The sequence below is a fragment of the Aedes aegypti genome, chromosome 2, assembly GCF_002204515.2.
Source record: "Aedes aegypti strain LVP_AGWG chromosome 2, AaegL5.0 Primary Assembly, whole genome shotgun sequence".
Taxonomy (NCBI): Eukaryota; Metazoa; Arthropoda; class Insecta; order Diptera; family Culicidae; genus Aedes; species Aedes aegypti.
The window spans coordinates 218470155-218495278 of NC_035108.1; the positions used below are offsets into that span (position 1 = coordinate 218470155).

Genomic DNA, 25124 nt, shown 5'->3' on the forward strand with positions numbered 1-25124 from the left:
TTAGGACCCTATAGTGTTGATATTGATGTAACTGTTACAACACCGTATTCAGTCAACATTTTATTCATCAAATGGGCGATCAGAGATCAGAGATCGAGTAAAAGTCATACATGTAACCGATTCTTCTCAATTTGCGGCTACTTGTGGCTACTAGCAGTGTAATCACGACAAACTAAAAAAATAGTTCTTTACTAGTGAAATAAAATATTTTGTATTTAAATATGTCAAATAATTTCTATAGATTTCTATTAATTCTGTTGCTGCCATCGCGACAAAAAATAGAGTAGAAATCGAAGAACTTCTCTTGTTGTCGCCCGTCGAATGACCGGGGGGTAAGCAACACGATAAACATCGCATGACACTTTGTACTGACTCTGACGCTTGTCAGCTCTGGTCTTACTATAAGTTTTGCTCTGAATACAAAAGTACTTTTCAGGATTTGACTTGGCTAGTTTGTTTCTCATTCAGAAACTGTTTGCTTAGTAACTAAATAACGGCTTTTTTGTGCCTAATGGTCGAGTAGTGCGAAACTAGAAAACCTTATGTTCTTCGAGCAAAGTCTTAAGTTCATCATAATATAATCACTTTTATTTCACATGAATGAAACCTGTCTTAGTTTGTCTCATCAATGTCCCCAAAAAGTGTGCATTTTATGCTCACTAGGAAATTTATTTATATTTGCCCTTTGACATCTGTCAAAGAAAACAAAGAGGACACATCTCATTGCAAAAAGAACAGATTTCTTATCAAATACTTTAACACATTTCTAAAGCCACTCACACATGATTTGTTATTTTTTCAACTGCTTACAACGTGTGCATGTCCTCCAGTGAGATACCCTAAGAATCAAATTCATTGGTTTCGTAACACATTCACCCATGAACCTCTTTGAACTCACACACATCACTCATCAGATGCCTTTCTTGCGTAACATATTTATTGAATTCTCTCTGCTCTGTAAATGCAGAACGCCAAAGCTAAAGCTAATCGTATCGCTTCTCAATCCAGTGTATTCGATATCACGATCTGATGTAAGAGTGAAATGCCTTTCAAATAGCAACTCTTGAGCGCTCTTTCGGAGATTTGCCCAAACGGAAATAATCGAAGAACTCCGGCGCTCTTCTAGAGCATCTTTTGCAAAACGAGTCGAAATCAAACAAACAGCTCGTCCAGAGCGTCTTTGCCATAACCGGTCAAAACCAAACAAACATTCCGGCGCTCTTCCAGAGCGCCTTTTGCATTTCTAGCCAGAACCAATCGCTTTCGTAAATCAAACTTCTCCGGCACTCTTCTAGAGCGCCTTTGGCATCACCATCCAAAACCAATTGTTACGAATCGAACAACTCCGGCGCCCTTCTAGAGCGCCTTTGGCAAACGAAGTACTCCGGCGCTCTACTAGAGCGTCTTTGGCAAAACGATCCAAAACCAAGCAATTAATCCGGCGCTCTTCCAGAGCGCCTTCGGCATTACCAGCCGAAACCAATCGCTACCGAAAACGAAATACTCCGGCGCTCCTCTGGAACGCCATTGGCGACATAAGCCAAAACCAAGCTAGAACTCTGGCGCTCTTCCAGAGCGTCTTTGGCTTACACATACAGCCAAACCCAACAAAATACCGTTTTATTCTCATGAACCGCATGTATTGCTCCGTTTCTTTTCACTTTTACCAGAATTAGCGCAGTTCCTGGAAGGACGCTTTTTACATTGATCATTCGCAATCGCCAATCTATGTAAAAAAACACGTTTTTTCTTACCTTATGCTCACCACTGCAGACCATTTTCACCCTTATGTTAGTTTATTGCCAAAATTAGCAATAAACCTGGCAGGAACGCCATTGTGCAAAGTCCGATGCGAGCTTGCGGGTGAGAATCTTGCAGCAGCTCGCCGCACGTCCTACGCGTCTGATGACCAAACGAAGAAAGAGGTCAAGTCAAGGCATGTTAATCAATAAATAACACACTCCACACACTATCTCTAACCGTTTTCTTTAGCAAATTCACCAAGGATTCTTTAATTATTCCTCAACCAATTTCTCCAGAAATATGAATCCATCAACAGTTTCACCTGTGATTCAAAAAATCCATCCATGGATTGTACCTGGATTTGTACTACAGGGATTCCATCAAGAATTTTACCAGAAATTTCTCCAGGTAATCCTCTTGTAATATCTTTAGGAATTCTTTCAAAACTGCTTCATGATTCCACCAGGTGTTCTTCCAGAAATTTAATCAACATTTGTCCAGTTACAGTGGCTCAATTTCATTTTCGTACGGGGCACTGTTTTCATATCAAGTTGGTATAAAACTATTAAATGGTGCATGGACTTCGATATACTTTATCAATAATGAAGGTTATAGGTGTCATCTATTGTTTGGCAATGACAAACTGTATTCATTTGCTTAAATCTTTGGAATAATGGAAAAGTATTGAGATTGTGTCTATAATTGACCCAATTCCATATTCGTACACCTAACAAAAAAGAAATATACAGCATTCAAAACTAATTTTTAATGGACTAGATGACTACTTAAGCTCTTTGTTGTGTTGTTCAGATGCAGTAGAATACATTTGGAAAATTTATAAACGGATATATTTGAAACTTAAGTAAATTTAAGAAAAGTACCAGTTTTCCCATGTTTTTTGCTAAAATATTCTGTAAGTCGAACAATAAATTGCATTTTTTTCATCATCACTTTCTTAAGATTGTGTTCCGTCCCGACGTCACAAGCGTGCTTATTCTGCGCGGCGTGTGAGTCGAGACGACTCGCTCTCACCGCGAGTGACGTGAGACGACTAATGTTAATCAAATGGGAGCGAGTCGACAATTGTCACCTCATTCGACTCGTGTCACCTCACACGCCGCGCAGAATAGGCACGAAGGAGCAATTCGAGAAACGCTGACAGCAGGCAGCAGCGGAATATTCCATGATCAACATCCTCCATTTCGCTACCCGGTTTGCAGCATCAAAATAGGGAGCGGAAAATACCCCAAAGGACAATTTGCGTCCCTTTTCTGTTCATTTAATCGCCATCCATCTAGCCAGCTATGTATAGCGTGAACGCATCAACCAAACAGATTGCACCACCACTAGCACAATCTTCATCATCATCATCGAACCCACTGCAGCATCTTCCAGGCAGTGGAAATTTCCATCATTCCCCACACCGTTGCGCATGCAAGACTTTGTTTACCTGCAGCCTATATAAGCAGCTTGCATGCGCAAGAACATCATCAGTTTCGTTTGAGTTAACATCAGTTTCCTTTCAACCTGTGTAACATAAGCAAGATAAGAATACAGTAATCAAGTGAATTCAAATCATCTTTTCCTCCTCCACCATTGGAAGCCAACAAGCCTTCCGTGAAGGCTTGAGTCATTGAGAACCCATTCCAGTTGAGCTATCGGTCCTGTGCCCTGTTGCACCAAGCAACAGGTTAGCGGACGATCAACAGATCGTTCCGTTCAAGCTCAACAGAGCAAACCCCGTTGCACGCCGCAACATATGGTCCTTCGAACCGGATATAGTTCCGTGGAGGCTGCAACAGCAGCAGAGTGTGTCGTCAATCAACAGATTGAGACAATTCCATCCGATTGCTATCGCCGATAGCAATCAGCTTTCCTACCAAGAGGATTGCTGTTGTTCCTGCCCGGTAGCTCGACACAAGAGCATAGAGAACACATTCCAGGTTTCCATTGGCGGAGAGGAAACGAAATTCCCAAGTGTAAGTAGTGAGAAAGTCCAAATCAAGACAAGACGTGCGCGTGTGAAGTGTTGCGAAATGGCCAACGTGAAAAGGCTGTTCGCCGAACGTAGCCTCGTCGAGGCTAAAGTGAAGAAACTGCAGCAGCAGCTAGTGAGAGACAGTACCGCTCAACCGAGTTTGGCACATGTGAAGAAGTATGGAAGAGAGCTCCAGTTCCTCTACAAGCAGTACCAACGAGTGAACGGTGAGATCTTGTCCGCAGTCCCAGTCGAGAGGTATTTGGATGTGGATAAGGATTATGAGCGCTTCGATGACCTCCACGACGATGCCTGTCTACTGGTGGAGACCATGTTGCTTTTTTTCCCGAGCACCAGTGACAGGTATCAGATGTATCATTCACCATCATCCAACTATTTCGCTGCGACCACTGCGCCACGTTGGCGCATCCCACTGATTCGAAGCCGATCACCAAGTCCACCGACGGAACAGTCCGTTCTGATTCCAGAGGTGATGGAGAAGCCAAACACGTCGCCACCGAGAGAGATGTCCCCAGAGCAGCTGTTCCCAGCCCAAGCCAACGAGTTGAAGGTGAGCAAGTTTGCCATCAACCCAATGCACTCCTTGCAGCCACCAAGCGCTGAAACTTCATCCATGAAGTTAAATCCTGTGTGTGAAACAGCCCTGGTCTATTCCGAGGGTGATCTCGCCGAGGTCATCAAGAGCAAGTCGGCACCAACGCCGAGTGTCCCGCCTTCTGTTGCTCCAATAGTTCAGAAGTGCCACCAAGAAGAAGAACCAACCCAACGAGAAAGAGTGCCAATCCAACAAGGAGAAGCGCTAATCCAATGTGAGCTACCAAAGCTACCAACCCATGACGATTCCACCCACAGTGGAAAAGTAACAACGAAATGTGAAGAGGTGACAACAGTTGCCTACCAACACAAGTCCAACCCTCCGTGCAAGCAGAGTGAGTATCATGCTAATCCAGCAAATCCGACACTAGCAGTGGAATTCAACGTCGGCAATGAGACAACCAAGTTTGTCGACAGCGAGCGCAACATTTCATCATGTGAAAGCAACCAACCATACGATGATGATCCTGCAGCAGTTCATCAAGCGACGAAACCGTGTCCAATTCCAATCAACCAGGTTGGAATCCATCCGAGGCCAACACCATTCGAGAGAGCTACCGGATTTGGTGCGTTGCCGAAGACGTTCCTTATGCCACCCGGTTTCCGTCCAACGCCCAGGTTGGCATCGATGCCAACTGACGTACTTCCAGTGCCCAAGCCACTCCAGTATCCAGAAGTAAGCTCGTTCCATTGCGCAACCGGTTCCCGTTCGGTGCTCCAGCGGATTCCTTGTGTGACAGGATTCCGCTCAATCAACAAAGAGTTCCAGAGTGCGATTGGATTGAGTCTGGTCGCGAAGCGATTCCCATGCAGGACCAGATTTCGTCCAGTGTCAAAGCTGTCATCCCGTTTGACCGGATCTCGTCGAACACCGCAGCGATTCCCATGTGTGGCCGGATCCATTCCGGCACTTAAGTTTCCATCCAGCCTGACCGAATCCAGTTCGGTAATGCAGCCTATCCAGCGTGTAGCAAGATTCCAGCCAGTGTCGAAGCATCCCAGCTTCGTGACCAAGTTACTTCCGGTACTGAAGCAACCATCCAGTGTGACCAGATACCAGCCGATGTTCCAGCGATTTCCAGCTGCAAGCGAGTTCCATCTGGTGTCCAAGCAGTTCATGTGTGTACCCAGCATTCATCCGATCCATAAGCAGCCAGCTTGTGCGACCGGGCCTCAACCGGTTCTGAAAGAGTTCCTGTATATTGTCGGAACCCATCCGATTCCAGAGAAGCCTCCAGATTTGACCGGTATCCATTTTCCGGTTTTCAAGCAGTTTCGATCGCCAACCGAAATGTTACCAGTGCTCAAGACGTTCCTATTGCTGACTGGTATTCCTCCGGTAACTCAGCTAGCTCCTGCGAGTATCAAGCCGAATCGGATGTCAGCAGGCATCCCTCTGATGATCAAGCCAATCCCGAGGATGAACGAGATGTATCCAGCGAAGCAGTCGTGTCCAGAGTCAACCGGAAGCCATCCGGTATCCAAGTGGTTCCAGCGTTCAACCACAATTCCACCGATCTCGATGTCAATCCCGACGACAGCCGGAATCCTTCCAGTGAGGGAGACAATCCTGATGCCCACCAGATTACGTCCGGTATTGAGAGAAGCTCCGTACCAGAGATCGATCGAGATGATGCCACCGGTCAAACCGACAAGTGGTTCAAGCACCCCCATATCAACTCAAGGCAGGAGAAACCACCAGATGAATCCACCATGCAATGTCGAGTCAGCGAAGCCATCCCGGAGTGCGTATTCCGTACGCATCCACCCAAGCAACCGAGAGATCATCCAGAGCATACCAACCGAGGATCGTGAGCAGCAAGTACCAATCAACGAGTACAGTCCTAACAAAGTCAGCAAGCAACACTAACCATCAGAGGCGAGTCATTCCAGTTCGTCAATCACTTCAATTCAACATAGCCGCGAACCACGATCAACCGATTGTGGGCGTGAAACCAATACCACCCACAAGCTACATCAATCTACAGAGATAGCCATCAAGTCATCAACAGAAATTCATCCAGAAGAGTCGGGCCAGCGAAGTTTATGCCAACAGTTCAACATTTCATCGAGCAATCAACAAAGTTCCTTCCCATCGAGGACAACATCAACCTTCGCTGCAAGAAATTGTTGATACGAGGTCTCAACCGGGGGGAGAATGTTCCGTCCCGACGTCACAAGCGTGCTTATTCTGCGCGGCGTGTGAGTCGAGACGACTCGCTCTCACCGCGAGTGACGTGAGACGACTAATGTTAATCAAATGGGAGCGAGTCGACAATTGTCACCTCATTCGACTCGTGTCACCTCACACGCCGCGCAGAATAGGCACGAAGGAGCAATTCGAGAAACGCTGACAGCAGGCAGCAGCGGAATATTCCATGATCAACATCCTCCATTTCGCTACCCGGTTTGCAGCATCAAAATAGGGAGCGGAAAATACCCCAAAGGACAATTTGCGTCCCTTTTCTGTTCATTTAATCGCCATCCATCTAGCCAGCTATGTATAGCGTGAACGCATCAACCAAACAGATTGCACCACCACTAGCACAATCTTCATCATCATCATCGAACCCACTGCAGCATCTTCCAGGCAGTGGAAATTTCCATCATTCCCCACACCGTTGCGCATGCAAGACTTTGTTTACCTGCAGCCTATATAAGCAGCTTGCATGCGCAAGAACATCATCAGTTTCGTTTGAGTTAACATCAGTTTCCTTTCAACCTGTGTAACATAAGCAAGATAAGAATACAGTAATCAAGTGAATTCAAATCATCTTTTCCTCCTCCACCATTGGAAGCCAACAAGCCTTCCGTGAAGGCTTGAGTCATTGAGAACCCATTCCAGTTGAGCTATCGGTCCTGTGCCCTGTTGCACCAAGCAACAGGTTAGCGGACGATCAACAGATCGTTCCGTTCAAGCTCAACAGAGCAAACCCCGTTGCACGCCGCAACAGATTGATAATTGCGAATATTGCACAAGTTTCAAAAAATTATAATCAGTTTTAGAGTAGCTAAGAGTGGATATCGACAACTTATACTTTTGAATCTTAGGTAATATAATATTTATAACAAATCCAAAACCAAAAATTTTAATCAATTTCAATCAATCATTTTTAATTTACATTTTACTACCATACATGATTATAGAGATTTATAGAATAAATATTATTGCCATAACCGCAACACAAACGTGTTTTTAAAATGATGAAAACAACAGGATATATTCTATTAAATAGTGTATCAATGCTTTCTGCTCATTCAAGTTATTTTGTATTTTTCTTATAAAATCAATAAATTGCAAAATAGGGTGCTATTTTGAATATAATTTAAATATTATTTCAAAGATAATTGAATATTACGATGACATCAATTATGTGGAGGTATGTACAGCTTAGTTCAGGGTACTTTATTGTAAAACGAAGTTCGTAGTTCAAATTATTTTTACAGACAAATTCGAAATTAACATTTACCTGTTGTTTAGAATGAAAATTTGGTTTACATTGATTAAAAATATCATTTTAGAAGAGTTTTGAACTTATGGCACAACAATTTTCTGAACTCAAAAGGGATAAAAACTGTTTATGATTTATGTAAAGTGTATATATTTCAACTAAATTTCTATCAGAGCTTACGAGTATAATCTATAGATTGGATCCAATGACAAAAATAAACGTAATTGTTCGAATTATTGGATTTTATAGCAAAGTGGCATTGGAAAACTGGCATTTCTCATAATTTTACCTAAATGTTATATATGTCCACTAATAAATTGTCCAAATGTATTTCACTACATCTGAACATCATAATAAAGCACTTCAGTAATCAAATAGAGCTTCTAAATTTAGTTTTGAACGTTGTGCGTTTGAATTTGGGTTGGTGTACGAATATGGAATTGGGTGAATTTTAGACATCAATTCAATACTTTTCTATTAATCCAAAGATGAATGTAAATGGAAACATTTTGTGATTGGCAAACAATAGATGACACCTATTACCTTCAATGTGGATAAAGTGTTTGTAGCTCAATACTTCATTTAATAATTTTAATTCCTGTACGAATATGAAATTGGGCCACTGTATTTAACAAGAAATTCCTGTATAAATTCCTTCCGAAAGTTCACCTGGAATTCCTGGAATTCTATCAGGAGTTCCTACAGGGATTCCATCAGTGATTCCTCTGAGAATCAGGAGTTCTTCTTCTTCTTCTTGGCGTTACGTCCTCACTGGGACAGAGTCTGCTTCTCAGCTTAGAGTTCAATGGGCATTTCCACAGTTTTTAACTGAGAGCTTTATTTGCCAAAGGTGCCATTTTCGCATTCATATATCGTGTGGCAGGTACGATGATACTCTATGCCCAGGGAAGTCAAGGAAATTTCCTAGCTCTAGGGACTCCATCGGAAGTTCCTCTACGGATTCCATCGGAAGTTTCTTCTGGGGGTTTCATCAGATGTTCGTCTAGGGATTCCATCAGGAATTCTTCAGGGATTCCATCTGGAATTCCTCCAGAGATTCGATCAGGTGTTCTTTCAGGGATTGCACCTGGAACTCAACTAGGGATTTCATCAGAAGTTTCTCCTGGGATTCTATCAGGAGATTTTTCAGAGATTCCACCTGGAATTCCTCCATGGACTCTGTCTGTCGTTCCTTCAAGAATATCTTTACAAATTCTTCCAAGGATTCCTTCAGGAGTTCCCCCAGGGATTTCATCAGCAGCTCCTATAGTGATTCTATCGGAAGTACCTTCAGGGCTTCTGGAGTTTTCATCAGGAGTGGAAAGTGAAAATGGGTTTTGATCCTCCAGGGATTCCATCAAGAGTTCCTTCTTCACCCGGAATTCTTCAAGAGATTAAATCAGATGTTCCTCGAGGAATCCCATCAATGTTTCTTCTAGAAATATCAGGAGTTCCTCTAGGGATTCTATCAGGAGTTCTATCGGGAAACTTATCAGGAATTCTTCCAGGGATTTTATCAGGAGTCCGTTCAATGATTAGGAGTTCCTTCAAGAATATCTATAGATAAGAGTTCTTCCAAGGATTCCATCAGAAGTTCCTATAGGGATACTATCTGGAATACCTTAGGGCTTCCATTAAAGTTCTTCTGGGGATTGCATCAGGAGTTCCTCCAGAGTTCTTTCAGAGATTTCATGAATTTTTATTTTATATTCAATCAGGAATTGAGGAATTTCATCAGGACTCCTTCTAGGGTTATCATAAGGAATTCTTCTAGGGATTCTTACAGGAGTTCCATCAGAAATTCCTCCAGGGATTCCATCAGGAGTTCCTACAGCGATAGCAACTGGAACTTCTCCGGGGATTCCATCAGGAATACCTCTAGCAATTCCATTAGAAGTTTCTCCAGCGATTCCATCAGCAGTTCCTTCAGAGATTCCACCTGGAATTCCTTCCAGAGTTTCTATCAGGGGTTCACTAGTTATTCTATGAATTTCATCAGAAATTCTTCCATTGATTCCATCAGGAACTCCTTCAACAATATATTTAGGATTTCCTCCAAGTGTTTCATCAGGAGTTCCTCCAAGGATGCCATAAAGAGATTCTTCTTAGATTTCACCCGAAATTCCTCAAGCGATTCTATCAGGAGTTCCTCTATATATCCTGCAACAATATCTTTATATTCCTCCAAGGATTCCATCAGGAGTTGCTCCAGGGATTCTATCAGGAATTCCAATAGGGATTCTATTAGAAGTACCTTTAGGGCTACCATTAGAATGCTTCTGAGGATTACATCAGGAGTTTCTCCAGAAATTCCACCAAGAGTTCCTTCAGAGGTTCCAGCTCCCATTTCTTCCGAGATTCTATTAGGACTTTATATCAGGAGGTCACCTAAGCATTCCATCAGGATTTCCTAGGGATATCATAAGAAGTTTCTCTAGGCATTCTATCAGGAATTTTATCAAGAATTCCTCCAGGGATTTCATCAAGAGTTCCTATAGTGATTCCATAGGGGATTCTTCAAGGGATTTCATCAGGAGTTCCTCCAATAATTTTATCTGGAGTTCGTGCAAGAATAAAAAAAAGACACGGACACCGTCTTCAGCCATTTAGCTGCACAGACTGTAACTTAACACTAGACAACGGACAAGCATGCTCCAGTGGCACAGACGAGAAACATTCATGACGAAAAGTTTCAATGGCTGCAGCGGGAATTGAACCCACACCCCATGACACGATGCGCTTAAATGCCTGACGACACTAACCGCACGGCCACGAGGCCCATATCTTCAGGAATTCGTACAAGGGTTCCATCAGGAATTCCTCCGGTTTCCGTCAGGAATTCTTTCAGAAATCATCATTAAATTCTTCAGAAATTTTAACAGGAGTTCCCTTAGAGATTCCATCAGGAGTTCTCTAGAGATTGTATTCTTAAGAGATTTCACCTGGATCCTCGAGGGATTACATCAGAAGTTTCTTCTAGGGATAACATCAGGATCTCTTCTGGGAATTACATCAGGAGTTCTTCCGGGGACTTCAAGAAGAGTTCCTTCAGGGGTTTCATAAGCATTTTCTTTAGGCATTCCACCTGAAATTCCTTCTGGGATTCTATCAAGAGTTTCTATAGGGATTCCATCAGAATTTACCCTTCAATAGGTGTTCCCAAGGATTTCCATCAGGAGTTCTTTTAAGGATTTTAGCAGAAGTTCCAATAGGGATTCGATTAGGAATTCCTACAAGGCAAAACAACAGAAGTCGTTTTTTTGCATTTCATCACGAGTTCCCAAGGGATTCCATAAGGAGTTCTTCTAAGGACTTTATCAGGAGTTCCTCTAGGGGTTCCATTAGGAGTTCCTTCAGAGATTCCACCTGGAATTCCTACAGGTATTCTATCAAGAGTTTCTCTAATGATTCTATCAGGAATTACTCCAGGGATTACATCACAAGTTTCCAAGGATTCCATCTGAAGGAGTTCTTCAATAGATTTTATTGGGAATTTTTGCAGGGATTCCATCGAAAGTTCTTTCATAGATTCCATTAGAAAAACTTCTAAGACTTTATTATAAATCATCCATCAGAAGTTCTGTCAGGGATTCTATCAGGAATTCTTCTAAAGGTTCCTTCAGGAATCCCTCTAGGGTTATTCTGGGTTAATTTATTATGAATTATTCTTTTCGAAATTTATGAGGAGATACTACCCGAACTTCTAGAGAATAATTAAGGAATCAATCCCGGAAATCCTTAAGGAATTTCTCCGGATTTTTCAAGAAATTTCTCGTGGAATAACTCCAGGGATTCTTGGGGGTTTTCAGGAACATCCAGCGATATTACCAAAAATTTATTATAATAGTTTAACCTGTAATTTGGGAATCCACCAGTATATCATCCGGTGATTCCATCAAGAATTCCTCCTGGGATTCAAAACAGGAATTCCTTCAGCAATTCCTCTGGGAGGTTTCTTCGTGGATGCCACCAAGATGAATTCCAATTATACAATAACAAAATTTCCTATGCGATTTGACCACAATTTCCTATAAAGATTCCTCTAGTAATTCTTTCAGGTACTTCAACAGTATTTTCCCTAATTATATCACCTGTAATTTTTCGAGAGAAGTTTTTTAAGGAATTTCACCAGAGTTTCGCTAGAATTACCACCAAAAAAATCTACCAGAGTTTCGCCAGAAGTTCAACCATAAAATACTTCAAAGATGTTACTAGGATTGTGCTTCAAGATTATCATAAATTCATCCAGGGAATTAATTGATATTTACTCAAAATTTCAAACAATACATTTTTCTATATGCCTCAGGATGAATCCCTAAAGTAGACCTAAAAATTTATTTTTTTCATTTCTGAAAAAAAAATCCATGGATGTATATTTTTAGAAATTCTTGGAGGTATCACCAAAAAATCAATAGGTTAATTCCTAGAGAGTTTCCTGGTGAGATTCCTTAGTATATTTCTGAAAAAACTTTTAAAGCAATCCCTGAAGGAGTTTAATAGTTAAAATATAATCATTCACCTTTTCATTCAACCACGTTTCACTTACACATATGACGTCCACATTACTAATTCCAACAATCATACGTAATTCTTCAATTTTACAAAGCTTTCGAGCACAAATACTTTGACAATTTACACAACAAACAGAGAGCTTATTTTTAATTAACGCTGATTTCATAACAGTACCTGGAATGCACCAGCTTGTCGAGGTGTAAAAACTGGAATTATTAGCCATTTAATAAATAAAAATACTTAGCAATTAACGGGAGATAATAAAAAAGCATTTCATTAAAATCTACATTCTTCATTACATTCAACATTATTAACAAACCATATCACAAAATTGGCGCAAACAAAAAAACAAGATTACAAAGCATTACAATAAAACAGCTGTTCGTATAACCAGCACCAACAGCAGCATCCCGAAATACATGTCGGACCTTTCAGTGCCCAGCTCACACCGACAGCAGCAGAAACGCCAACAGACTTTTAGGAAAGGATTCACAGGATGTAGGGAAAGGAAACAATGGATAAACAAAAACTTATAAGGAAAGAATAGCTTGTAGGGTAGGTGTACCAGTTATGGCCATAGTAGTTCCCTATTTGGCCATTCGCGAAATTTCGACAACATTCACAATTTTTATATTTTTGAATGTTTTAACATTTAGATACATCCTTTATCTTAATTCTAAAACACACAAAACTTTTCAAAATGTGAAGAAATTCTAGTTAACACGTATGGCGAAATAGGGAACCACTATGGCCATAACTGGTACACCTACCCTAGATCTTTTTCCGATGAGACTGAGACCTCTCTATCGTCGCCTATTTTCTTCACGATTAGTATTCCATTCCGTGTAAATACTCCTCGCACCTTCCCATCCTTCTTCAACTGTAAAGCCTTCGATCGTAGGCTCCTGATATCGGGTCCTAGGTTTTCATTGACAAATATTCGTTTGTCAACTGAAAAACCAATCCCAGAGAGCGACAAGGAACGGGAGCGAAGATATCGCGAGTAGAACTCATTACGCTGAACAGTGATAGCAAATTGTAGCTGAACCATGTATACGTTTCCAGCCGTTAAAGTTCCCTTGGAGAGTCGACGGGCATCGACCAACGGATAGTTTCTCTCGCTATAGCCGAATGATTTACACCATGTGTGGAAATAGGACAACAGATCTTCTCCATCCACGAACGGGATTCCGCTGACCAAAAGATCATTTTTTCGACCAGATCTGTCCAGAGCTATCGATGTTTCCTTCCTTGCAGTGTTGATCGATGCTGATAAGTTATTGAATGTTTGGCTGTTCTCTTCTCGTAGTTTCTCGATGTCCGAAGCAATATCCTCTCGTAGCTTACTCATTTGTGTGGTCAGTGACGAAAGAGAATCTCAAAGCTTTTTGAAATCTTCCTTTACCGTCCGTTGGTAGGTAGCCAGCTGAGACTGCATAAGGTTAGCTAGCTCTGCCACAGTCATGTCGGTCTCAGTACCCTTTGCACCTCCCTTCGCAAGTGAGTTACTCCGCAATCGTGTGCCGTGGTCTTTGTCAGCCATGACGAGTGTAATAGTGTTTGAAGAATTGATTTCTTGTTTCACACAATGGCAAATTACGGAATAGCACAGGGTACTATTAATTGCACCAAATACGGAAATAAGCGAATTTTATAGCAAATAAGCGACACGCACGAGAATTCCAATTTACTTCATTGGTAAGTTGAATAACTTTTTGTGATTTTTATGTGGAAAAAATAGCTTGTTTTACAGTTTGCACCACAAGGTTCGTTTTTACGAGCATTTCATTCTACGACGCACAAACACAACCACAAATACAAGTTAGCCCTGAAGAAATTCCTTGTGATTTTTTTGGACAGATCTTTGAAGGAATCAGTGGTTGAAATCCATTATAATTTGTAGAGGAATCCTTGGAAAAATCGACCTGAAGGTATTCCTGAAGAATGTTTCCCGGAGAAACTTCTGATCGAATCTGTGGATAAATTTCTAAAGGAATTATTCATAAAATTCGTGGTAGAATCCCAGGAAGAGCTTTTGGTGGAATCCTTAGTATAGCTTATGGATTCCTGGAAAAACTTCAAAGCAGAATAACTAGAGGAAACGACTAAAAGATTCTTGATAGAATGTTTTGAAAAAAAAATCTCTTGGCCATTCCCAAATCAATGACTGCTCAGAATATTTCCCAAAAGAGACCCGTCATGATTTCTGAGTTTTACCGGAATATTTCGTGCGAATTATAACTGGAATTCCTCTTAAATATTAATTTCTTCCGGTACTTAAATGTTGAAAGTTCTTCTCTTCCTTTCTGCGATTATTGCCAGAAAATCGCGAAAAGATTCTCCCTCACAGCCACAGCATTCGAAAAATAATAATCACGTATTCACTAGACTCTCGGCAAGTCTAAAAACATGCGAAGAAATATCGTGTTGCTGCAACCAACCTTGATAGTTGGTCAAACGGTTGTTTCAACATAAGTCGGTTTGGGGGCGGAGTCAATGTTGGTCAAAACGTCTGAGCGTCTGTGGGCTGCATAAGAGACAACAATACGAGATCGTTGTAGGGTGATCAAAATTATTTGGACAGACCGTTAAGTAAATGGACAAATTATATATGATTTGGCCATTTACGGCAAAATCAAATGGAAGTGGCCAAATTGTATACACGTAACGCACTGTCCAAAATGCATAAAACACCCTAGCTATCAAAAAATCATACGATCTTATTATGAATCATTATCGCCAAGACTGAACCGCTTTATGGATTTTTAACTAAGTTCAGTGGTTACACACACTATTACTTGCATTTGATATAAAATGACTAATAATAAACTATTCTTTTCAATTTTTGATTTCTCAAAGCAAATTCATAGAATTCAACCCGATTTCTTGTGGCGAATTTCCATATGTACTTAGATAGTCCATTTGCCTGAGTCTATAGATTTCCATGCTTTGCTAAGCAAATATTATTTTGTTAAAGTGGTATTACATCAATGTACTCGGTCTATGACTGTGTCTTTCCAATTTCGACGTTAGCTCGAGTTTTTGTTGCTTTTGATCATACCATTTTCGCTCACTGTGCTATACGCGGAAACCAATTTTGTAGGGATGTCCGGTAGGCATGAAACATGCCCTGTCCAGCACACGATTCCGACTGTTGTCACTTTCTGGATAATAGGTTTGCTATGGACCGATGCACGAGTTCACTATTTGACGTTTGAGCGGTGCCGTATTATTTACGTGACCATGGCAACGAGTGAATTCGGCACCGCTCAAACGTCAAATTAGTGAACACGTGCATAGGTTCATAGAGTCTGGTAAACTCGTAATGATTGCTAAGGAAGCTTAGTACATAGTGTTAACGGTACTACAAATTTTATTATTATGGACCGATGCACGAGTTCACCAATTTGACGTTTACCGAATTGACTTGTTGCCATGGTCGCATAAATAACACGGCACCGCTCAAACGTTAAATGATGAACTCGTGCATTGGTCCTGTCCGACCACGGACACTTGACGGATGGACAACTCCTTCCTCTGAAGAGAGTGCCAGCGGGAACAGCAGCTGACGATAGCTCGACTCGGGGAATAAATTCCAACAACTCAATAGTCTTGAAAAAGACTGATTTTCTTTCAGTGTCCAAGAAAAAGAAACTTTCACTTTAACTTTTACCGTTTCCGATGTTTATTCGTCGATGGTTAAAAGAAAACTGATACACTGCGAACAAACTCATTTTCTTATATACTATTCCACGAATCGCCACCCACCAATCCGCGCAAGCCTCGTTGCCATTGGTCGGTGGAACGTAGCAAACATGTTCCTACATGTTCGTCGCGTCTCCCTCCACGCTCAGTCCGGGTGATGTTGGTCGTCGCATCTGCTGGTGTGGTTAGCCGCCGCTCTTCACTCATCAGCCGCCAGCCATAAACATAATCATTGCCGTTCGGGTGGGTAGTGCGTGTTTCAATAATAGGGTGTAAGGCGATAGGGTGATAACTTTTAAAATATTCACAAACATTCGCTCTGTGCGCGAACAGGTCCATTGAACGCATCATGAGTTTGAACCTGTAAAACACTAGTAAACTGCTTATACTTGAATGACTCCATTTAACATTTTTATTCGTTTCAATAGGCCAGCACAATTTCAACAATGTGGAGCTGGGAACCGAGCTAATTTGGTGCGCCACTAGCGAAGTCGAGTTGTACAAATGTCGCAACCTAACGGTGGCCCTCGAACGCGATCATGGACTGTTCGACAACTACTTCCTGAACGTGTCCTGCCACTTTGGCTTCGATCAGGATGAGTGCATGCGGCTTATAGACGAAGGTAAAGCTCACGCAATGATGCTTGATGCGGGCGAGGTCTATACTGCTGGTCGTCACCATTCGTTGGTTCCGATCATGCAGGAAGGATACGACGGAGGATTTACGCAATACCACGCTGTTGCGGTGATCAAGAAGGACAGTTTGAGAGAAGTTACCAGTTTAAGGCATCTTAAGGGTAAGAAGGCGTGTTTTTCGTGGGTTGGCAGTTATGCGGGTTGGATTGTTCCTATCTATACGGTAAGCAAACTTAATCGATCTTTTACTTTAAGGTTCCAAATTTATGTCTCAAATTCCATGTTTTAGTTGCAACGTGAAGGCGGAATGGAAATAACGGATTGTAACAACCATGTTAAGACGGCGACTGATTATTTCGGGCCATCTTGTGCCGTTAACGCGCTGGTGGACAAATACAACCCGATAGGAGATAATTCTGATAAGTAAGTCATCATTTATTATTTTTACATACCGTTCGTAGTTATATACTGCCCATAAACACATAATTGTCCCATGTGAATAGGAAATCCAGCAAACATGGGACTGACATTCATTTATGGGCAGTATAGGTCCCGGCCCTTTGGATCATCGCAGGTCACTTATAGGCTTACCGAAAAAAAGAAGCAGAACTCTTCGTTTTTTATTTGATCAAGGATAAAATCAAGTGCTCTGAACAGTTAGCCAAGTTTAATTTTAAAACATCTGCGAATCCTCTACGGAGCACTGGTTTCTTCTGACCAGTGTTGTGAAAAACTCAATTTCTCATAACTCACGCTTGATAATTTTCATGCGTGAATTGTCAATCACTCAACACAGCAGTCAAAAAATACTGGATGAGTATTTTTTGATTGCTGTGTTGAGCTCACTTTTTTGACTCATTGGGTGATATGAATAAAAAACTTTTTTTTTTTAATTTCTTTATTAGTATTATTTCCCTGCCCTTAGGTGATGGGATTGACGGTGATTTATCAAGTGATTGCATATTGTTGATATTGTGAAAAATTACTCTAATACTAATATATTGATCGCGAAAATAATCGTTATTATAACTTATAAAATGTAAGCTAGTCTAATAGTTTTAAATTAAATAATGACATGTGTTTCAATGCTTAAATATATTTTACACTTGATTTATCACACCTTCAGCATGAGTTTAGTTACTGTCGCATGATCTAACACCAGATAACTACGCGTAATGCTGGAGGGACCGGCAGGGCTCACTACCAGTCTCTACTAACACTCAAATCACTAACAAGACTGGGAAACCAACGATCACCTACATCAGTAGCACTATTTCTAATAGTAGTATTAGTTCAATATACATAAATCTTTTTCAGTAGACCACGAGGCGCAAGAGTGGGTGCGGGTGGTCTCTGCGTCTCACAGGTCATTGAAAATAGACATTTATGTTAGGTTTACTAACAATGTAGTAATTATTACCTTAATAATACCGTAAGGTGCCGTAATTCAGCGCATCGCCTAAATCCGCATATTTGGTCCAAAATTAATCGAAATTATATATGCTGGTAATGCATTATACGAAATTTGTATATGCTGGTAATGCATAATAATTCCAATTAAAATTGTCATTAACAATAATTTACGATTTTTGAGATATATTCCAAAATGTTCTGAATTACGGCATTTTACGGTATTGCGTTATTTAGTAAGGTAGGTTGTAGCGGTGTTAGAGATAGTTTAGTAATGTTACTGATATATGTATAATAATTAGAAAACTGATGGCACTGTTGTTACTGAAATGTTTCATTTTGAAATATCTTTCATAATATAATATAGTATTGTTGGACAAAATGCTGTAATTAATAACTTATTTAATCCTCTACGCATTTTTGCACTACTTTGCATTTATCACACCAACACTGGCGACAATAGCGTTCTTTGGGTAATATTTCTGTTATGTAGTAGTAACCTCTATCGTTTTTATTCTAACGATCATAACATAATTATCGTGAGCGTAGTAGTGGAAATAACATAGAAGTAGCTTTTGTATTTGTAATTAAGGTATCATGGTATTAGTTCCCTGTCCTTTGGTTCAGAAAGGGGTATGGGCGCGTTCTGCCAACTCGGTCGAGGCAGATTTCTTGTGTGAACAAGATACAACATGGACGTTCTAAAATTCCAGAATGAAGTGTTGTGCATTTGAAGATGGGATGGATTCGCGTTCGTGCTTTACTGCTGCTTATCTATAAAGTTATATGCAATAACCGACCCTTAGCTTAACTATTTAAATTAACAGTTGCAAATATAATAATCGTTTTGAGTTTACTAACATGTCGTCGCGTTAATTTTATCATAATGATCTTTTATCTACATCCGTCGAACCATTCTGAATGGCCGTTGTGAGAATATCACCAAGAACTTCTCACATGCAATAAAGCTGGATTGTCATACATTGAAACATCAAGGTTCTCGCTCTTTTGGATTCATTTTTTGTTGTTTATCATTAGTTTCAGGGATTGTTCTCGTGGGAATCCAAAGAGCGAATTTTGTATGACTTCAATGTACGCCAATACTGCCATAAAGCATGTAATAATCACTAACATTCCTTCTCTCTTTATCCTTGTTTTCATATCTAACCCGCTTCGAGGAATAATTCATCGAAGAGGAAAGGCATCTCTTATCATGGCAGCGTAATGGCCGAGAAAACGTCGGTTGCGGTCGCATCTCTTCATCCTCGGTTCTGCCCCACGCTCGCCAAATCGATACGCACTTGATCCGCCCACCTAGCTTGCTGCACTCCACGCCTTTGTTAAGTATAAAGTTTCTGTAATCATTGAATACTAATTGAAAGGTAAATCAAATGAACTTATTATTTAACTAATAACAAATTTGTTCCACAGAGCGATTTACAAAACACCACACAAAATCCCTCCTTTCACATATCCTTAGGCAAAACACTTCACTACCGTTATATGTATGACTGATTCATGTTCTTTCGACCTTGCATCATTCATACGTGTAGGGGAAGTCTAGAGTAAAAGCAAAACTTAAAGAACCTTCTGGTCAAAGATGTTGCGTTGCCTACTTCCCAAACTCCAAAACCCCCGGTGTATTATGGAAGGTGTGAGTTTTTAAACTTATGCTGGAGACTTGGCCCCTGACCCCCTTGTACATCAATAAAATAAAATAAAATAAAATAAAATAAATTTCTTTATTAGTATTATTTCAAACATTACATTCATTATTTCTTATATCTAGGTGTTCTGTGTTATTAGACAACACTATCATCCTAATTTGGTAAAACAAATCTAAGATTTTATTAACATTTTGTTAACAACATATTACATTTCATTTGCCGTAGCAGTTCAGATTTTTTACAGGTGAGTTGATTTCACCTGCTTATAAAAGAAAAAAAAAAGCTTTGAATATACTTAACCTAACTTAACCTAAACATATAACGCATTAATCGTGGCAATAGGAGATTGTAACGATTTTTGCCTGAAATTATTGATTATTTTATTTGACATTTGTTCCAATGTTTCAACATTGGATATTCTATGTAACTCATTGGTACTATACCAGGGAGGAAGCTTCTGAATCATTTTCAAAATTTTATTTTGAATTCTCTGCAGAGCTTTCTTCCTGGTATTACAACAGCTAGTCCATATTGGTACAGCATACAACATGGCTGGCCTGAAAATTTGTTTGAATATCAAAAGCTTGTTCTTAAGACAAAGTTGTGATTTTCTATTAATAAGCGGATAGAGACATTTTACATATTTGTTACATTTGGCTTGAATGCCCTCAATGTGATTTTTGAAAGTTAAATTCTTATCTAGCATGAGCCCTAGATACTTAACTTCATTTGACCAATTTATTGGAACCCCCCTCATCGTGACAACATGTCTACTTGAAGGTTTCAAATAAAGAGCTTTTGGTTTATGTGGGAATATTATTAGTTGAGTTTTGGAAGCATTAGGAGAAATCTTCCATTTTTGCAAGTATGAAGAAAAAATATCCAAACTTTTTTGCAATCGACTACAGATGACACGCAGGCTTCGTCCTTTGGCGGAGAGGCCTGTGTCATCCGCAAACAAAGATTTTTGACATCCCTGAGGTAACTCAGGTAAGTCAGATGTGAAAATATTGTATAATATTGGTCCCACAATGCTGTCTTGGGGAACACCAGCTCTTACAGGAAGTCTTTCAGATCTAGAGTTCTGATAATTAACCTGAAGTGTACGATTTGACAGATAACTTTGAATTATTCTAACAATGTATGTTGGAAAATTAAAGTTTTTTCAATTTTACAATCAAACCTTCATGCCAAACACTGTCGAATGCTTTTTCTATGTCTAGAAGAGCAAGACCAGTAGAGTAGCCTTCAGATTTGTTCGAACGGATCAAATTTGTTACACGTAAAAGTTGATGAGTGGTCGAATGTTCATGGCGGAAACCGAACTGTTCATTGGCAAAAATTGAATTTTCGTTGATGTGGGCCATCATTCTGTTCAAAATAACCTTTTCAAAAAGTTTACTGATGGAGGAAAGCAAACTGATTGGACGATAGCTAGAAGCTTCTGCAGGATTTTTGTCTGGTTTTAAAATTGGAACAACCTTAGCATTTTTCCATTTGTCAGGAAAATATGCTAATTGAAAACATTTGTTAAATATATCAACTAAAAATGATAAGCTACTTTCTGGAAGTTTCTTGATGAGGATGTAGAAAATTCCATCATCGCCAGGAGCTTTCATATTTTTGAATTTTTTTTATAATAGTTCTCACTTCTTCCAAATCAGTCTCCCAGGCATTTTCTAAAACGTTCTCTTGATTGAGAATATTTTCGAACTCCTGAGTAACTTGATTTTCAATTGGACTAGTAAGTCCCAAATTAAAATTGTGCGCACTTTCAAACTGCATAGCAAGTTTTTGAGCTTTTTCGCAATTAGTTATGTCGAATTCGTTTTTGAACCTAGGTTGGAACTGGCGCAACCCGTTCTGAATCACAGTTTCAACCCCAACCCGATTCAGGTTCGACCGAACTACAATTTGCTTGACGTTTGTTTGTTTATGTGTTGATCACCGACCCAGTTCCTAAAAACGAAAACGACATTAGTAATAATTTGTTTTCCTCTTTCAATGCCGGTATTGGCTTCTGAGGTTTTTTCAAGATTTTAGATAATTTCCAAAAGGGCTTAGAGCCGGGGTCCAATTGAGAAATTTTATTTTCAATGAATAAAAAACTTTGAACTTTACTACATGTAGCATCTACTCAAAAACAAAATCCACAAAGTTTACTACACTTTTGGTATGAATAAAAAACTTTTCGAACATGTAGTACTTACTACTTTCGAACATGAGCAGTGACTGAAGCTGCACGTTAAGAAATTTCCATTCAGAGTGCAGAGTGATTCTGCACGTAAAGAATAATCTATTCAGAGTGACGCTTAAAATTAATACAATCATGCATATGAAGAAAATGCATGGAATCTAATCGATTACGCGACAATTTGCACAAATCATGAAGGTGCTGTTATTTGACAAGATTTATAGTGTAATTTTGCGATTAGTCTGGTATTCTCTCTATGTCTATGATTTTATGATGATGGTACATCAAAGAATTTTCTGGGTGGTTTTCGGCCTTCGCCAACGCCGATGATTTTTTAAATACTAGCTTAACATTTATGAAGAGATCTTGAGATTACAGCTATCAAATTAGGAACCACATATTTTCTAGCACCAGTACTGAGATTGTGGTGAAATTACGGTAGAATTTTGATGCTCCCCGTGTGTTTTCTTAACAGCATGTTGAATTCCGATGTTCTAAGTGTTTCTGTGATATTCTCGTTATTTTGGTGGGGTTTCTGATAGTATCCTTGGAATGTCTAGAACTTAGAATGTAGTGATTCCATTAGTAGTCGTTACAACCAGGGTTCCCTTTGAAATTACTAAAATTCTTAACGATTCCACAAAAAATCCCATTGAAATCTATAAAATATTTACCGACATTCAAAACGTTTATATTAGAGCTTTACTTTGAAATTCCAACGGAACTGGAGATCAACGGAATCTTAAAGGTTTTTACAATAATTACAAAGATTGATTTTCGGAATTACAAATATTCACACAATAATTCGCAGGAATCCCACCGCAATCTCATAGATTCTTACAGAAATACCGTCTCAAAGATACCCACAGAATTCCAAGAGATTAATATTCGGAATCCCATTCCCACCCCAATTCTAGAGTTTTTAACAGATTCCTAATATTTCCGAAATATTCCTAGAATGGTATTTAAATTTTCAGAATTATCATAAAAAATCCGACATCCCTATCGGAATCTCAAAGTTCCTACAGGAATTCCGGAATTCAAAAGGAAATCTGAGATGTCAGAATTTACACGTAAAATTCAGAATTACTTTATCAATATCTGAATTCCTACCGACATCCTAAAATTCCTAGAAAATAACATAATTATCGTAATGCCAGAATTCACACGGATATTACAAATTGCTACTGCCGGTAATCTTACCGGAATCTCAGAATAGGCGGAGGGAAAGTTTTCGTAACCTCAGAATTCCTTTGCAAAACTCAAAATACCTTCCGATATATCAAAACTCATATCGTTTTCCCATGATTTTTACTCAAAAGTAAATTATTCCATTCAATTCCGCAAACTCAAAGCATGTGTAGCAACCTCTGAAGCTAACTACCAGTAGCTTTGTAGTAAATGCTACCTTTATTCATAGCAATGCGTTGTTTGTAGTATGTTCGAAAGGTGTAGAAAGGAAAATGACACAAACATGTTCCACTCGTGTTCCACATAAAGCGTTTACTACCGAGAATGTAGTAAACTCAACTTTACTACATTTTATTCATACGGCCCATTGTCTCGTATTTCCACAGTTAACTCACACACGGCAATCACGGTGTCTGTGTGGAGTAACTTTATTACAAAAAAATAGGTAAGTCTGAAATTTCGAACTAAAACAATTAGACTTTGCTCTTTCAATTGCGACCAAAATCAAAATAATCGGTCGGGGGGTCCAGAACATTTTTTTTTGTGTGTGAAGTATTCATCGATATGTGTTTTTGTACCGACGCACATTGCGTTGAACGTAGATACGGCACAAACTGCAACATCAAACCATTTGGCTTGGAAGGTAAAGTTGTTCTTGCTCAAAAGAGCTGTAATAAGCATTAATGACATATGATATAAGGTACCGTGGGGCAAGTGGGTAATGGAATTCGCATAGTTGAGATTCTTCCAATTCTAGAGACTTTAAATTGAAACAAATGAGGTTGTGTATATTTTTTAGCTTGACTCCCACCATATATAAGCAGCATGCTGAAATTGATTTTTATGAAAAATTGAAGAAAAAAATACAGAAAAAGTTTCTGAAAAATGTCTCCTTGCTTTTCACTTGCCCCAAAAGTGGGGCAAGGGAAAAGTTCACCGTTTTGAACAATAAATTCAAAAACAAACAGTTATATTCACGATTTCTATTAGCTTCAACACTTGTTAAAGCTTCTCAATGAACAATAACATAAGTAACATGTAAACAAAGAAAAACAAAGAAAATGTTATTCTTTTCACTTCAATTTTCTTCTGTTCAGTTATGTTAGTTGAAATGATTCGACAACATTATAACTGCAAGATTTCCAATGTTAGTTCTTACATTATAGGACAGCAATTGCATTTCTGCTCTGTAGAATTTCCACCGCTCGTTACTTGTTTTTGAGAAAGTCGGATAACTCTTCGGGAGAAATCAAACGGAATCCTTTAATAACGTATTTAGGGTCTTTTTTATGTGGATAGACCTATACCCCATTTTTATGTTTTGAACTAGCTTTACATAGACATTCCACGAGATTTCCGTATGTTCTCTAATATTGCAACTTTTCAGTCAACGTCTTCCTTTTAATTGGCTGCCCGAAGTAGACATATTGATATTGTAATGTTTGGCAACATATTTTAGAGAATTTCCATGATTTTTAATAGCTTTTAACGCTTGAGTATAGTGTTTCTTGAATTATCAGCACGTTATGTTTTTCTATGATAATTGCGAATCATGTTTACTTATGGCTACTTAAAGAGAAAACACAAATTCAATCTCTAATGATAAACTTTTCACTTGCCCCACCTGATAAGAAAATTGACGGTGTTTAAATTTAGTTATTTTTAGGTCTACGTCGAAATAATTCTAAAACTTTTTTTATTGCAGTTTGAAACTGTCACAGAGGACAACTAAGAAGTGGTACAGGAAATTATTTTCCGCAACTTTTTTCCACTGAAAATATTAAAATAAGATTGTACGCCGCCAACTTGTTACGGAGTAACAGTTGACAGGTTAACAATTTTTCACTCTATTATGCAATAATGGCTGAAAAATCTCAGAAATCTCTTACCTATCGTAATGTTCTCAATGACCTCAAAGGTTTACGCATGAGTTTGAAATGTTAATTCACATATTCAGTAAAATATATCAATTGTTTTCACTTACCCCATTTACCCACTTGCCCCGCGGTACCTTACGCATA

At 39.4% G+C, this 25124-nt stretch overlaps 1 protein-coding gene across 2 annotated transcripts in view; it reads left to right on the forward strand.

Moving 5' to 3' along the window:
- LOC5575625 (melanotransferrin) overlaps positions 1-25124 on the forward strand; it is a 48098-nt gene that overhangs the window by 13366 nt on the left and 9608 nt on the right. For both annotated transcript variants that reach the window (XM_021844017.1, XM_021844018.1), the window contains exons 2-3: positions 16434-16864; positions 16931-17064. In XM_021844017.1, the coding sequence (XP_021699709.1) occupies positions 16434-16864; positions 16931-17064 (565 nt within the window). The remainder of the gene's footprint in view (positions 1-16433; positions 16865-16930; positions 17065-25124) is intronic.